Source organism: Piliocolobus tephrosceles, chromosome 13 (genome assembly GCF_002776525.5).
Source record: "Piliocolobus tephrosceles isolate RC106 chromosome 13, ASM277652v3, whole genome shotgun sequence".
Classification (NCBI taxonomy): domain Eukaryota; kingdom Metazoa; phylum Chordata; class Mammalia; order Primates; family Cercopithecidae; genus Piliocolobus; species Piliocolobus tephrosceles.
This window is the reverse complement of record NC_045446.1, coordinates 95,644,902-95,662,326: the sequence shown is the minus strand read 5'-3', so window position 1 is coordinate 95,662,326 and position 17,425 is coordinate 95,644,902. Positions and strand designations below refer to the sequence as shown.

The window sequence follows — 17,425 nt, the reverse complement described above, 5'->3', positions numbered from 1 at the left end:
AGTTACAAAGCAATTTGAAGATCTCCAGAGGTAGTCATTATTTCTGGTTCTGGAATGTCCCGGGACTCAGGTGGGCTTATACTTCCTGAACCCCTTGTGGTTCAGGAGTGGCTTATACTTCCTGAACCCTAGCTAACCTTGTGGTTAGCTAGGCCCATGCGACTCTTTCTGACATGTGAGTTGTAAATAGGAAGGACAGGTGATATTATTAAGCCACAGAAATTAATTGCCAATTTGAAACCTGCCCCCAACTATCCATTTCCCTTTGCAGAATTCAAGATGGTAACTGCTCTGCCAGTCTATGTCCTTGAGTGACTACAATTAGCCAAGTGCCCCTGCTAATCTAGCATATGTCTGAGTAAGCAAAGCTCCTTTGTTGTTTTAAGTCACTGCGATTTGGGTTATTACAGAAACATAAGCTAGCTTATCCTGACTATGCATCCACACAAAATGTAAACAGCAAAATTCTACCTTGTATTTTATCTAGAAATGTCCCAAAAATGATGGCTTGATATATTTGAATAGCAATTGTAATACGTATTTGTGCTTGGATAAATTAGTCTGTTTTTTGAACATTCAACTAAAAGAAGACCAGGAAATGAACTGAACTTAAATAAAATTGTGAGTTACCTGTTTGAGTGTCCTCTCCATGTCAATTCCTTGGCCCCATGGAGCAGCGGGATTTGCCAGACAATCCCCAGCATTTCCTCTCCTTGAGATATCAATTTTCTGCCTCCTAAGACTTCGGAAAGTTTCAGCCATCACAAGGACTCCATCATAAGTCAGAGCAGAGGTGTACTAACCAAATGAAAATGAATATAATGGTAAATGTTAAAATCTTATCGAGTGCTAGAAATGGTCTGGGGTCTTTGTAAGTTTATGACATAAAGCACCATTCTATCTGAAGGATGGTTAAATTACTGATAATTAATTGACTCTAGCTTCAGAAATTTCTATTCTTACTTTAATATAAGCCTGTATACCAAATCTTATCATCCTGACTCAAAAAGGAGAAAAACCATTCTGAAAAATAGAAATTCTAATAAAACAGTTTTCCATCAGTTGGTAGAAGAAAGACCCTTAGGCAAAGTCTTTCTTTTGTGTCCTAGTACAAATAGCTAACGTATCAAAGGCTAATGCAGCTTTGTAATCTGCCTTGTAGTCAGTTTCTGTGCTTGAGCCCCAGGAGGGCTGGGCCTCTTAATCTTTTCCTCCTCCGAAATGCCTAGCAAGGTTCCCTGAGATTTAATATAAGTTCATGGACTTGAAGTATATATCTTTGTTCAGTCTCCCAGAAGAATGAGTGGAATTGTTTATTGTTATTCAGAAATATGATGCCAGAAATAACATCTACTTATTCAACAAATGTGTATGCATCAGTGACTGTGCTAAATAGGAATGGATATTGCCACGCTACACCCAATGAAGGTACACAGGAAGGCAAAGTCATTTTGTTAAGTTTTCGATATAACCTAGGATCAAAGTGGAGATGTGAAGGATAGACCATCTGCTTCCGTCTGAGAAAAGAGTGAGCTCCCCTCCACCTCTGAGAAAAGATTATTAAGGTTAGGAGAAAAAGTGAGGAAAGGCTGAGATAAAAATGTAATTTTCTAAATATAAAAATAAATCAACATGGGATTGCTTTTGGCAGACATTTATTAGAAAATTCCTGAACACATGGAAATGGGGCACAATTTTCTGGAAGCGTGACAGATCTACTTATTCAGCAAATGTGTATGTACTAGTCACTGTGCTAAATAGTATCAACTGCTAACTACTTATCATGACAAAAACTACATTGTCTTCTTTAGAAATTCCATATGGTCAGTTCCTTATAATTAACACCTTATATGGCTGTATGAGCAGTAGGTTAGTGCTGTAGGAAGTGGAGGATGATCTCCTTGATTATGTGCTTTCAAATGAAGAAAAATAATTTGAAATTCCGTTTGTAGAAAGTAAACTTAGGGCCAGGCATGGTGGCTCGCACCTGTAATCCTAGCAGTTTGGGAAGTTGAAGTGGGTGGATCACTTCAGTCTAGGAGTTCGAGAGCAGCCTGGGCAACATGGCCAAACCCCATCCCTACAAAAACCGCAAAACATTAGCTAGGCGTGTTTGTGTGCACCTGTAGTCCCAGCTACTTGGGAGGCTGAGGTGGGAGGAGGATTGCTTGAGCCCAGGAAGTCAAGGCTACAGTGAGCTATGATTGTGTCACTGCACTCCAGCCAGAGTGACAGAGAAAGACCCTGTCTCAGAAAAAGAAAAAAGAAAAGAAAGTAAATTTAGGCAACATGGGCATGAGACACAGCAGCCACCATTACAGGGAAGAGAAAAACTAAAACATGGATAAAATAAGGAGCATTAGTCCTAACAAAGAACTGTTCAATAGTATAGGATATAACTCTTGTATTAGAAGTATTTAAAAGAACCATGTAAATTTCCTATATATTCCTCTAGGACTTGACAAAACAAGCTTCTGGAGAGACATGCCCTTCACAATTATTGGGATGGGGTAGCTGAGGAAAATTAAGGTGTTCAAGCGAGGTACTACACCAAAAATGAATGTGCCTCCTCCCCTGCCTGACCCAACACATCTTTGAATAGAGAAAGTCATCAAATCATCTTTTTTTGTTAAGGCAAGAAAATAAAAATGAGAAATGAAATGAATCTTGCTTAAGTCGCAAAGGGCAAGAGAAAAGTGCAATGCTAGTACTTGAGGACCAAAGGAGGAAAAAAGAAAAATATTGTTGCTTTTTCAACAGGAAGAAAGAAGATGAGAAGAGATGGCACTAAAAGCAAATGCACTTGCTGTGTTTTAAAAAGTGCATTCATTTTTATGAAGTATGTGAACCAGAAAAAAGAGCAGGTATCACACAGAGTGGTGCAGAGCAAAGGAGACATTCAGCCAGAGCGGCAAAGACCTGGGATTTGACAGGTCATAGAGCTGGTAGATGGAAAGAAGCAGTAGTTTAAATCAGTTTTACTTTTTCAAAGGATGTAATTCTTTTCTATGTGTCTTACTGTACTACAATCCAGGGAACCACAGTTACGGGCAGACAACTTCTAGGTGGCACCTAGAAAATTCTTACTAATCATTTCATTTTTAGGCAGGGTAATTAGTGCCCTATAGTTATTTACTGCTCTGATAAGTGATTAGAATGATGAAATGATTTCATTTACTAAGATTTATAGACAACAAGACAGAATTGGGCAGAATCATGGTGCAGTAGAAAAAGTATGGGATTAGAGAAGAAAGAACTGGGATGAATTTTAATTCTGTGACTCATAGGTTTATGGGAATGTGAAGCACATTTTCTTGGCTATGGAGTATAAAACAGAGCAAAATGAAATTAAACAAGATAATAGTGATTCTCTATTATGGTTATTATGAGGATGAAATTTCATATCATATCTGAGAGCTCTTTGAAAAATGTACCAGACTCTAGCTAGGAATCATGAAGACTACAAAGATGAGTATTTGATGGTTACTGCCCCAGAGAGTTTATAGGAGTGAAACAGTAAGTGTGCAAATAATTATATTAAATCCCTGATGAGAATTGCCCAATCAAATACTGTGGAGAGTACAGGAGGGAAGGAATCACATTTACAAAAAAAAAAAAAAGAAAAAAGAAAAGATTTCATAGGGAAGGTGGAATTTGAGATAAAGCCTTGGAAGGTGGTTAGATTTCGACAGGTAGACATGGTGGTGGAGGACTTTTGAGGTAAAAGCATGTGCACAGGGAGTGATAAAGGGTGGGGAAATGCAGGGCAGCTCACATTGGCTGGAGAATCAGAAAGCAGGTAGAGGGTCATGCAACTGTAAAGGCTTGATTGGCTTATAGAATGGAAGACCTTGATTCCAGGAGATTTTTTTAAAGCAGGGAAGTGACACGATCAGAAGTCATGCTTTTAATCTTGGTTGAAAAATTAAACACTTAAGAGTACACTTTAATTAATTATAATCAATCCTCATTATTTGTGGATTCTAAATTTTCAAATTTTCCTCCTTGCTAATATTTATTTGTGACTCTTAAATCGATACTTATGACACTTTTGTGGTTATTTGTGGAACTGTATAGAGCGGTGAGAAATTTGAGTAACTAACACACAAGGTCCCAGCTGTGGCTGAACAAGGAAACACTGTTTCCTTGTTTCTGCTCTCATACTGTAAACAAGTGTCCTTTTTGTGTTCTATTTAGTGCCATGTTTTCTGCAGTTTTGTGCTTTTTGCTGATGATTTCACTGTTTAACATGGACCAAAAGCATAGTGTTGACGTGCTGTTTAGTGTTCCCAAGTGCAAGGAGGCTATGATGTGCCTTATGGAGAAAATGTGCATGTTAAATAAGCTTCATTCGGGCATCAGCCACAGTGCTGTTGGCCAGGAGTTCAATGTCCATGAACCAACAATACATTAAATAAGGTTTCTTTAAACAGAAACACCCATAAAACAAGGTTATGTACTGAATAGTTGACAAGAAGTTTGTAACCAGAGGCTAGCAGAACTCAACCCTATATTACCCCTGGGAGCAATAGTTCTATATTTACTTATTCAGTATTTAAAGAGACTTTATAGAACATAACTACTGTGAATAATGAGAACAAATTGTACTGCATTTACTTATTAAATGGCTACTGAATGCCGAGCATCATGCCAAGAGTTGTGACTGATGAGACGATTATATAACAGAGAGGCCAAAGCTATAGCATAGACAAGTCTAGTTGGATATAATCAAATAGGAGACATTAAAATAATTCCATGAATCTGGTCCCTGACTCAAGGACTGCCAACTAACATATCCATTTAATAATTTGCATGTATTTATCTGTCAAATCAAAGGATTGGACAACCGTGCTTGACACGTAGTGGACATCCATTTAATGTTCTGTTTTGAAATTCTGTAATTTTATAAGGCAGTGAAGATGATATGCCGAGCTGGCAAAATTCTAGTATTTCTGAGAAGAAACTGACATAGCCACTATGAAATATTATAATTAGAAAATAGAAGCAGAGCTGAGACCCTTTAACCTTAGATCGTGTTTTTCCTAGGCTTGAATTTCCAAATTACATATAAAACTTTTTACTGGAATACACTGTTAGTAATAGATTAACAAATGATGATGATGGTGCCTTGTTCGGTAGGGGCTCAAACCACTAAGTTGGAGTTTAAGAAACATTATGCCATAATTTAACATGAGGTCTAAGAAAGTCATCTATCTGTTTAGTTTGATCAAATATGCTTATGATCAGAAATTTACCAGCCTTTTCTGAGCAAATATTAATAGCATACTTTCACAATATCAGTCAGAAAACAGTGAAAACAACCAGATTTTTCACTGTTAATTTGAAAGAGAACTTTTGCAGAAGCTTGCATATTTTACATTTCTGCTAATTTCCTAATTTGCCTACTCATTGTAAATCACTTCATGAAGATTTCTGTGTGGAAGAAAAGTTACGGATGTTCTTTCACATTTGAAGTATTTAGTTAACAATTAAAAATATATATATAACTCTGCAAGGAAATTCATATGTATGGTATTGTAATAATAATAGTAAACTGCTTGAGCTAATGTCTAGCAACTCTACTCTTAAATACAGAAATTTAGAAATTATTAAGTGCATGTGCAAGGCAGTTATAAAGACAAAATGCTTTTTTCCCATGCCATACTATGTTTGGCAAAATGTTAATGGAAAAACTGTATAATAAACTTTCCATCTTACATTTTGAAACTATCAGTAATACAGTAGATAAAAATAAACAAATACCTTTGGAGGAGTCTCAGATCCTGGATACTCTCTCTGATCTAGTTTCTTCCAGCGATCCATTAGTTTGATTACCATAGGTGTATTAAAATCTACCAACTGGAATCCAGTAACATTGGCTCCACCATGTATAAACCTCTCAAGAGAAATATCCTTGAATCCCTATAAAAATTGATACAAAGATTGTTAAATTTAGTTTATTGTACATGGCAGCTCTTCAATAGTAACATAAATTAATGGCCTATACAGATTAAAAGATTTTAAATACAGCAATGGCTAAAAATGTGGAAAATGATAAAGAAGATGTGGAAAATCTAACTATATCTATTTAGCTGTTAAATTCTGTAATTCAAAATCCAATAAATGAGACAAAGATATGTTTTTATTTCAGTCCAAAGCAAGTATTTCTTGAATGCCTCTGATTGCCTTTTATGAAGTATAAAGGGGGATACAGGAGATAAATATGGTTGCATCAAAAAATCTCCTGTTTCTCACTAACTCATTCTATGAAACTAGTATCATACTGATACCAACATTTGGCAAGGACACAACAAAAACAAAAACTACAAGCCAGCATCCCTTATGAACACAGACATAAAAATCCTCAACAAAATACTGCACACCAAATCCAGCAGCACTTCAAAAAGATAACTCACTGTGATCAAGTAGGTTGTATTCCAGGGATGCAAGGATGGTTTAACATATGCAAAGCAATAAATGTGATTCACCAAATAAACAATTAAAAACAAAAACCATACGATCCTCCCAACAGATACATAAAAAAGCATTTGATAAAATGCAACACACCTTCATGATAAAAATCCTCAAAAAACTAGGCATCCAAAGAACATATCTCAAAATAATTAAAACCATCTATGACAAACTCACAGCAAATATCATACTGACTGGGCAAAAGCTTGAAGCATTATTCCTAATAACTGGAACAAGACAAGGATGTCCACTCTCACAACTTGTATTTAACATAGTACTTCCAATCTTAGACAGAACAATCAGGAAAGAGAAAAAAAGGCATTCGAATAGGAAAAAGAGGAAGTCAAATGATCTCTATTCACTAATGACATCATCCTATACCTAGAAAATCCTAAATACTCCTCCAGAAGACTACCATGTCTGATAAACAACTGCAGTAAAGTTTCAAGATACAAAATTAATGCCCCCACATCAGTTGCATTTATATAGCCAATAACACTGAAGCTGAGAACCAAATCAAGAACTCAATCTTATTTAAAATTGCCACACACACACACATGCGCGCACACACAATATCCAGGAATACATTTAACCAAGAAGGTTTAGAGACCTCTACAAGGAAAACTACCAAACACTGATGAAATAAATAATAGATGACATATAAAAATGGAAAAAACATCCCATGCTCATGGATAGGAAGAATAAATGTCATTAAAATGATTACATTGCCCAAAACAATCTACAGATTCAATGCAATTCCTATCAAATTACCAACATTATTTCTTGCAGACCTAGAAAGAACAATTCTAATATTCATATGGAACTAATAAAAAGCTTGAATAGCCAAAGCCATCTTAAGCAAAAAGAACAAAGCCAGAGGCATCACATTATCTGACTTAAGACTATACTATAAGGCTATAGTAACCATAACAGCATGGTTTTTGTACAAAAATAGACACATAGATCAATGGAACATAATAATGAAACCAGAAATAAAGTCACATACCTACAACCAACTGATCTTTGACAATGTTAAGAAAAATAAACAAGGGGAAAGGATACTCTATTCAATAAATAATGTTGGGGAAACTCACTGGCCCTATGCAGAAGACTGGACTCCTACTTTTCACCATATACAAAAATTAAGATAGATTAAAGACGACATAAGATGTGAAAATACAAAAATCCTACAAGAAAACCTGGGAAAAACTCTTCTGGATATTGGCCTAGACAAATAATTTATGACTAGGACCTCAAAAGCAAATGAAACAAAAACAAAAATAGACTAATGGGAACTAATTAAACTAAAGAGCTTCTGCATAGCAAAAGAAACAATCAACAGAGTAAATAGCCAACCTACAGAATGAGAGAAAATATTTGCAAACTATGCATCTGACAAAGTACTAATACCCAGAATCTATAAGGAACTTAAATCAACAAATAAAGCCAAATAACCCCATTTAAAAAAGAGCAAAGGGCATAAACAGATACTTCCCAAAAGACAACATACAAATAGCCAGCAAACGTGAAAAAATGCTCAACATCACTAATCATCAGAGAAAAAATTAAAACCACAATGAAATGCCATCTCACACCAGTCAGAATGGCTATTATTTACAACTCAAAAAATAACAGATGCTGGTGAGGATGCGGAGAAAAGGGAAAACATAAAAACTGCAACTGTTGGTGAGAATTTGAATTAGTCCAACCCCTATGGAAAACAGGATGGAGATTTCTCAAAGAACTAAAAATAGAACGAACATTTGACCTAGCAATCCCATCACTAGGTATATACCCAAGGGGAAATAAATCATTTTGTCAAAAAGACACCAGCACTCATATGTTTATTGCAGCAGTATTCACAATAGCAAAGTCATGGAATCAGTCTAAGTGCCCTGAGAAATGGTAGTCCAAGGGACGAAAGCAAGATAGGCCATTCATGGACTTCTGTGTGGCAGGAAAAAAGATGGTGCCCACCAGATGGAGCGAAGAAGCGGGGAGGTAAGGATGCTATCCCTTCTTGCCTAGAGGTAGTTACCAAGGATTCAAAAATTCTGGACAATTATGTATTTATTTTTCTCTCTCTCTCTCCCTCCCTCCCTCCTTCCATCTCATCTATCATATCTGTTGTCTACACATTTTCTATTATTTATCTATCTGTGTACGTATGTATGTATCTATGTCTGTCCATTATCCATCATCTATATATTATCCATCACTTGTCTACCAATTATCTGTCATTTGTCTATCTTCCATCTATATATCTACCCATTTATCATCTTTATTTTATACCTGACTCCCTTTTATTGCCACTATTTTAGGTACCTTATAAAAATCCACACACAATACAAAGTGTAAAGCAGACAATAGCAAGAAGAGAGCAAAAAGCATATTAAGGAAGTAAATTAATAAAGCCATAGGTATTAGCTCAGAGAAAAGCAAATCTCTCTCTCACACACCCACACACACACACACACACACACAAACACACACATACATGAGCTTGTAGCTTTTGTAATTGCTTTCTGTTTTCTCTTAGTATTTAGTAAAGGTTCTTTTGAAAATATGAATATGCTTCAATTTGCTGAGAGAATGAAGGGAGAGTGTTTTGTCCATTTTTTGGTGGGAATAAAATGTGTAGCAATAATCCTGCAGTTAGAGTAAGAAGTAATGAGGACTTGGAATTGCTTGTCCTTCTGAATGCACCTTGGCTATGGTTTTGGAGTCTTCAGATTGTGTCTTTCCTTTCCTCTTCTCTCCCTCCCTTCCTCCTCCTTCTCCTCCTCCTTTTTCTTTTATAATGAAGTAGATTGTCTTCCCAACCAACATATATGCATTACTGTTTGGCTATCTAAGAAAAAATATATCAGTCTACTGGCAACTGAGCAAAATTGCTGTCAAAGAGGCCCAGGTATATGAGCTAACAGCTATTATATGCTGAGCTTATTATATGCCAGGTATTGTGCTAAGCACATTACACAGATTATTGATCTAGTTTAGTTTTCATAACAAGGTTATGAGATAGATCCTATTATTAGCCTTATCCTATAGATATGAAAACAGGCTCAGGGCGGTGAGGAAAAACTATTCAAAGCCATCCAGCAAATGTACGCTTGAGCTAAGGTTTCAGCCATAGAAACCACCTCTTGAGTTTGTCTTTTTCATCTTATACTCCTGCATATTCTTACAGAGGTGTTTTAAATTTTATTAATTATCATAGTATCTATAGGAAAGGCAGTGTGATACTGTACCCCCTGGAAAAGCCCACACTTTGAATTCCACTTCTGTTACTTTCTAACCTTATACCTTCCACATTCAAAATGAGAATGAGAATGCTACGGTATCCAGCACATCTGGTTTGAATTCAGTAGATGATCACTATTATCAATTAAGTCACTCAACAAATATTTATTTCATGCCTATTATATGCCTGCTAATTTGACAGTTCATCAGTTACATTCTCATTTTGTTGATAAAGAAACTAGACACCAGAAAGTAAGCTGGTGTTTCTGAAATGGGAAAAACACTGTCCATCAATCTCCAGCTAGTAAACTGACTCCAGCTAGTCAGTTGAACATTTGTTTGCTTCTATCAGAGTATAGGGCAGACCCACAAGCAGGCAAATGATTCCAATGTTTTCTAAAAGCCACAGTAATTCAACTATTGCATTAGCTGCTAATTGATGACATTATTATTTTCTTTCAACCATGGCTGAAATAGAAGGTCTGCCAAACCTGCTTTCATAGCGTTATCCACAGCTGCAGGATAAAGAGGCAAAGCTGCAGCCTTCAGAAAAATCATCTGATGTAAAGTCTGGCTGATAAATAATAGTTCACATTTCTCAGAGTCCATCCTGTTCTTATGCTGAAGGTAAAGGAAAAAATTGCAATGTCTGATTATAAACCCCTTTCAGTTATGCTTTGAATGAATGGTGGGTGACTCAGTTAATTTCAGCTATGTCTGTTTTGCGTACAGGCAGTATTTTTCCTTTCATATATTTTCTTACAATTTCATATAGAAAATTGATAGGATCTAGACTGTGAAGCACTTTTCTCAGAAACATTTATTTTAGTGGCCATTTTGATTTCAGTTTTTATCCGAAGAATATAGTGGAACTGAGAGTTCCTGGGTAACATTGTAATAAAGTTATTCACTCCATAGTCAGGAGGAAATCAGTAGTTAAGTGACTAAGTAAATAATGTCCCTGAGGGCAGGGGAGAGATCAAGGGAAAGGCTTTCTACTTGTTAAAATGGGCTACTACTTTGCTTGGATTTCACAATGGTTAATTACCCCTCTCTAGGGTAACATCCAACTTGGTTTTTCTTTAATTTCTATTTATAGTTCATACATCTTTTGGGGGAAAATAAAATGTTTAAAATTATAGGTATCAGATATCCTGATGACTATGTAAATTTACAAGTCTATCATCTTATCACTGTTTAATAAATGCTCAATCTTTAAGTTTTACTTAATTTAGGTAACATTTCTGCTGTATTTTGCATTTCAGGTTCATAGGTTGACTAAATCATATGAGATAGCTGTGGTGCGATTAACGGAACGAACGTCAAATAGAATGGGGGAAATTGCTCCCTTACCATGTTGTAAAAATTGGTTAGTTAAGAAATTGACTTAAAGTACGTACTTTCCATGTGCATGTAGATAGCTGGTAGAGTCAGACATGCTTAATGCAGAAAAGTTAAAAAACGGGAAGCACAAAAGTAAAACAATGTCACCAAGTTGATGGAATCTTAACTAGGGTCACTGCACTTCAATAAAAACATGCTAGACTGCAAATTTTGGGAAGCATGTCTACTCTCCATTCTGAAACTAACCAAACACCTAAATGTAAACAAGTCACTTTGCTTTCTGTATCCTAATGTTTAATTTCCTTTATGTTCTGAATGAGGCGTGAATGGTGTATGTGTGTGAGATGGTGGAGGATAGGTAAGAAATAGGTTCAGTTCATCTTTAATTATATATATCCAGAACATTTTGTAATTTTATATCTTTTTAATGATTGAGCCAGGTGTTCTCCTAGATGTAAATTAAATAATTCTTTATAAAATAAAAAATCTAAATGAGAACAAGATTCTAAGAATTTGTCTTGCAAATGGGACAAATGTCAACTGTTCCTTGTTGCTATTGGTGGCCATATTTAAATTATTTGACTGCTAGAGGAGTGAATATCAATACAGAGCAATGTGTTTAATGCTAGGTCCCCCTGACGGGTGCTGTGGGAGATGCTTAAATAAATGGTCACTTGGTGGCATTATTCCCTAAGTTGTTTATTTATTTGTGTATTTATTCTTTGCAATCAGACAGGCCAGAGCTTCAAACTTTTCCTTGAGAATTCAGATCTGTGAGATCCTGGCTAAATTACACTGAACCTCGTTTTTCTAACAAAAATCTTTTTTAAGGCCAAATTAAAGCAATTATAATAACAAAAACAATTACAATAACATAAACTGGGTGCTAGGGGGTAAGCAGGAGTTCAACTGATAAAGAGTAGGGATAAGGACTCTTTCATTAGGTTAAAAAAAGAGACATTGTTCCTGCCTTCAGTGAACTTGCAGTGTGCTATTGTTTTATTTGCAGTTGTGCCATGGGATGTTGGACAGTACCTGGTACAGACGGGGTATAAAAAAGTAATTTGATAAATGAAAAAACAAGAATAAGTCCTATACTATGAGTACACAAGTACTCAGGGTAGTCTGAGAACCCAGAGAAGAGACTATCAAAGTGGATATTTAGGGATAGCTTTCCAGAAGTGACTGTAACCACTGACTGGGATTGGATGGGGTAAACACCTCCTGATAGAGATAACAACCTAAACAAAGCTGGGAAAAGGAAAGCTGCATTAGGTGTCTGGGAATTAGTTTGATCTGAAGAAGGGATAGTTGTGGGGTGGAGTGGGAAAGACTCGGGTCAAGTAGGGACAAAATCTTAAAGGGCTTTGTGCATTAAGTTCAAGAGTGCAAATCCTTTTTCCTAAAATATTTAAGTAGAGCAGTGCTTAGGTTTTGAATGCTTACTCTGGAAGATGGTGGTAAAAACTGGGGCAATGACTCAGAGTTGGCACAATATGTCATTTGGAGAGACATTCAAACTCTGAGGAGAAGTGAGACACGTATTAGCAAGTAAGTTTGGAAAACCCATGGGGAATCACGTCATGAAAAATATGATGTCTTTTACTGTATTTGCAGCCTGAGGCCAATAAAAAATTTAAGCAAACGATATCATCATACTTGTCTTTAAAAAATAACCGGCAGCTAAATGAAAGAAGAGCTAGGAAAGAGTAAGTCGAGGGGCAAAGTAGGGAAGCAGTTTTCTTACATGAATCTCTAAGAAACAGACTAGGATAAACCAACTGACAGATAAGGTTTTCCTGCCTCTACTTCTCTGGGAAATTTTTGGAACAGAATTGAATCTATTGCGGTATAATACGCTTTCACCAGTACCTCTAGATGATGGGTTTAATAAAACATACATGCACCCACATACAAATCCCGTATAGGACATAGAAAAGAAAAAAGAATAGCAGCAATCTTTCATTTCTAACAAGTTTTACTCACACTTAATATCCAATTGTTAAATATAGTGGCAGAGATGAACACAGAGAAATTTCAAGAATCAGGGAGGGGCATGCCCATTCAATTAGATATCAGGCATAGCTCATACTATTCAGATGATGTTAGCTCCCTGTGGACCCTCTTGGACCTTCTGCAGGTTCAGGCTTGAGTATTAAGGGAAAGGATTTCTACTTTTTTTGGCCTGGTTGGAGGTGAGACGCCAGCACACTGCAATAGCTCCAAAAGCTAAGATCAGAGGGGCATAGAATATATAAATGTATTCTCATTTTATCAGGATAGAATGATGAAGGAGATTGAATGGTTGTTAATTGAAGAAGAAAAGTTCAACTTATAATGACAAGACAATTTAAAATAATGTCAGAGAGCATTCACAACCTATTTGCATCCTTATTCACAAATAAATTGCCTATTATTTTGTTTAAGTACATGAAATCTGCTTTCTGCATTTCAGCCAAAGAATTTAAAGACCATTAGGAAGCCAGTATTTTGGTGACATTCCTTACTTTGTTTCTTGGTTTAAAAGATTAACATTTTTAAAGAATTTAAAGAACAACCTATATTTAAACTCAGTTTCTCCAGAGAGCTAACCTTGTTTAAATAAGGGAGGTCTTTGACTTTTACAAACATGCATGTTTGTAAATTCATGACCCAATTTCATGCATCACATATTGATGTCTGCTAAATTTCATTCTTCTCTTTTTGGTAAATATGGGTTGGACTTCATACCTTCTGCTTTTATATTCTACATTGTGACTACAGAATATTTTAAATATTCCAGAATATTTGTAACCACCCAATCACAAGTAAGAATTGTTATTGTAGACATCAGTTTTTACTAATACTGTTAAATCACCCTTGATGAGTTGGTTTAAGTATAACAGTTCTCCATTAATTGTAAATTGTAATTGTAAATTATCAATGAAATATTTTCTTGGTTTAATTTTTACAATATGTATTGCTAATATATAGACATACAACAAACTGTTGTATATTCACCTTGCATTCTGCAACCCTGCGGAACTTATTAGTTCTATAAATATATTTTGATTCCTTAGTATTTTTATATACATATAATCTTTTTCCTTTTCAATCTGGATGCCTTTTATTTATTTATTTCACCTAAATATCTGTAATAGAACCTTCAATACAGTGTTCAATAGAAGTGGTGAGAGGGGACACTCTTATCTTGTTCCTGATTTTAGGGGAAAATCATTCAATCTTTCAACCTTAAGTATGATGTTGATGTCATTTTTCATTTTGATTCTGGATTGACTTCACATTTGAGAATCTTATGCACATAGCTCTCAAAAATAGTTGCTGATTGGCTCAATAAAATAAAAACTACTCTAGTGTTATAAGTAAGAGTCCTTTAGGGACAAATGAATAAGTCAATATAATCCATATTAATACACTATATTATAATATATGTCCATGGCAGTCACTGATCTGATCATGTATTACAAAGATATCAACCACATATAAGAAAACTTGCTGATTTTTAGTGAAAGTGATGGTTCTAGTCCCTACTGCAAACAAAAATGTTTTTCTACTTCATTTACTGAAACTCTAGATAACTTAAATACACTGCCATCTCCCAGGGCTGTTTATGATATCCTTTGGAGTGTTATAAATATTAATTCATTCCATCTTGTACTGATTTATTTATTTCAATTGCCAATGTCAACAACTCATTTCTGGAATGATAGTCTACATGTAACACATTGATTTTTTTTTCCCCTCAATTCTATTGTTTGTAAGAATAAATGACAAAATCTCCTATTTGCTATAAAAGTCATTAGAGTCTTATTGTACAATTTACTGTACTTATAGATATCTCATAATCCTAAGTTTTTTCTCTTATAGTAATTAATATCAGAATACATTTGTCTTAAATTTTATATTTTTATAAAAAATAGTGAAACACTCTACTAAAACAGCCTACTAAAAGCAATGAAAAAGACAAGCCAAAATTTCTCAGTATTTTCATGATAATCCATTAAGTCTCAAGATTATACTTTATCTAAGAAGCACAATATAATAATGGTTCACAGTATATTGCTATATTTTAATATCTCAGATCCACAACCAAACCCAGTTCACTAAAGACTGAAAATTCCTGTCTCAAAGTGGGACAGTCCACTTGCCATATGGAAAGAATGGGTAGATCTGAATCTCTTTTGCATCCTTCAGTTTCTTTCCTGTTTAAGTGCAAGATAGTCATAAAAAATAAAAAGGGCTGGACGCAGTGGCTCATGCCTGTAATCCCAGGACTTTGGGAGGCCAAGGTGGGCGTATCATGAGGTCAGGAGATCGAGACCATCCTGGCTAACATGGTGAAACCCCGTCTCTACTAAAAATACAAAAAATTAGCCAGGCGTGGTGGCAGGTGTCTGTAGTCCCAGCTACTCTAGGAGGCTGAGGCAGGAGAATGGCTTGAACCTGGGAGGCGCAGCTTGCAGTGGGCTGAGATTGCGCCACTGCACTCCAGCCTGGGCGACAGAGCAAGACTCTGTCTCAAAAAAGAAAAAAAAAAAAAAAAAGTGTCATAAAAATGGAAAAAGGAGAAAACATCCTTAACTTCTCCAGTGTAAACCACTTTGGGAATCAGGCCCTTAGGGCAAATGGTACTTTATAATAAAACAAGAGAGGATGGACTGCTCCATGTACAATCTACCTCCTACAATGCATGGTTAACAAGATGTATTCAATGAGCCTTCCAAGATATCTAAAAGGATTTCTCTCAGGCCTTTAAGAATTTCATAACAATGGATGTGCCTTGTTTGTTAGTCATTTGTATATGACATGTGAAAAGTTGACATAATTTTTAAAAATTTGCATTACTCCCATTTAAAAGATTTGCTTATATAGCCATTATATACAGTTATTCTTAAAATTAGAGAACATAGCTGTTAGTTTAGATCATTCTTGTAATATCCAAATATTGGTTATCTTTATCTATAAAGTAGCATTTATCATTTAGACAGAGAAAATTATTTAATTTGACAAGTGGTATTGTAGCAAAATAACCATTATCATTTCTTTTAAATGTCTCTTTAGCGGATACCAAGCTAATCTGCATTAAATTATATTGAATTCTACTTATGAAATTTTATGATCATTGTAATAAAATATCACATGTGTTATTAAAAGCTTAGTAAGTAATGTAGTCTATTTATTGAAGCATTATTTTAAGGCACAGTTAAAATAATCTTGTGTGCTTGAGCAATTCTTATGAAAAGTAGAAAATAAGAAGTTCTTACCAAGTTTGCAATGATATAATGGTAGCCTTTAACATGCTTTCCAACACTTACAATCTGTGAAGATATAAGAAAATAAGAGAAAAATCAGTTTTAATTCACTGAAATATTATTTAAAAAATATTAACTATTTTAGCATAATTCCATGTAGAATCATGATGGGAAAATGATAGGTTTTTAAAAAATAAAAGTCACGTATTCTAGTTAGAAGAATTGATAAGCCATATTCAAAATAAGTGGTGAAAAGTATCACTTTTATTTAAATCACATACTATCATCCTCGTTCAGGAAATGTTATAATCTCCGTAAAAATAATGACAATGCTATGAACCAACAATTACACATGTTTTTCATGAGAATGCATCAACGTAGAAACTTAACATGATTTTCATCCGAAGAATTTAGATGTACTTCACTTATTGATAATTTATGAAAACGGAAGATAGGCTGCTCGGTGTCTTCATAGGGTAAGAATAATCATCTCTGAGTAGGTTGAGTAGCAAGCAAAGTTTTTCTAAGGTACAATCTATTCATAGACATCTCTGATGCCAGAAAATATTCAGTGGGTTCTCACCTGTATATGAATGCAGTAGTGTTTTCTTATAATTACAAAAAGAAAAAAAAAATAAAAAAGGTTTTCTCTCTGTTGAATTCTTTTTTTTTTTTTCTGACAATGTTTTCAGAAATGTTTAGGAAATTAGAAACTCAAACATCTTTTAAAAATTACTAGAGATCTTTTAAAAGTTCAGTTTTATTTTTGCATTAGAAATTACAACTCTCATTCTCTGAAAAACTGAAAATTCCTTCAACAAGAGAAAATCTAATTTCAGTTACTAATGAGCAGCTTTGTAACTTCACTGGTGTCGTCAATGATAACAGTGAAAGCCACAATTTTCATGTATGTTCATTGTCAAAGACAAAAATTAAATTATTTTAAGCATTTTAATATCCCATACAAGCAATTCTGTGTAATTGAGTGACTTTTGTACAAAATATAGGAAAACCCTTTTAAAATCAGAATATGTGATGGACATAGAGAGTAGAAAAATGGTATGGGCCGGGCGCGGTGGCTCAAGCCTGTAATCCCAGCACTTTGGGAGGCCGAG

The 17,425-nt window shown here is 35.1% G+C and overlaps 1 protein-coding gene across 6 annotated transcripts in view; it reads right to left on the bottom strand.

Moving 5' to 3' along the window:
• The window catches only part of GRIA4 (glutamate ionotropic receptor AMPA type subunit 4), a 367,574-nt gene that overhangs the window by 79,971 nt on the left and 270,178 nt on the right, over positions 1-17,425 (bottom strand). For all 6 annotated transcript variants that reach the window (XR_002730888.3, XM_023208149.2, XM_023208148.3 and 3 more), the window contains 3 exons: positions 16,323-16,376; positions 5,764-5,922; positions 631-798 (listed from right to left, as the gene is read on the bottom strand). Coding sequence is in view for 5 of the 6 variants with exons in the window: in XM_023208149.2 (XP_023063917.1) it covers positions 631-798; positions 5,764-5,922; positions 16,323-16,376 (381 nt within the window). In the remaining variant the exon portion in view is untranslated. The remainder of the gene's footprint in view (positions 1-630; positions 799-5,763; positions 5,923-16,322; positions 16,377-17,425) is intronic.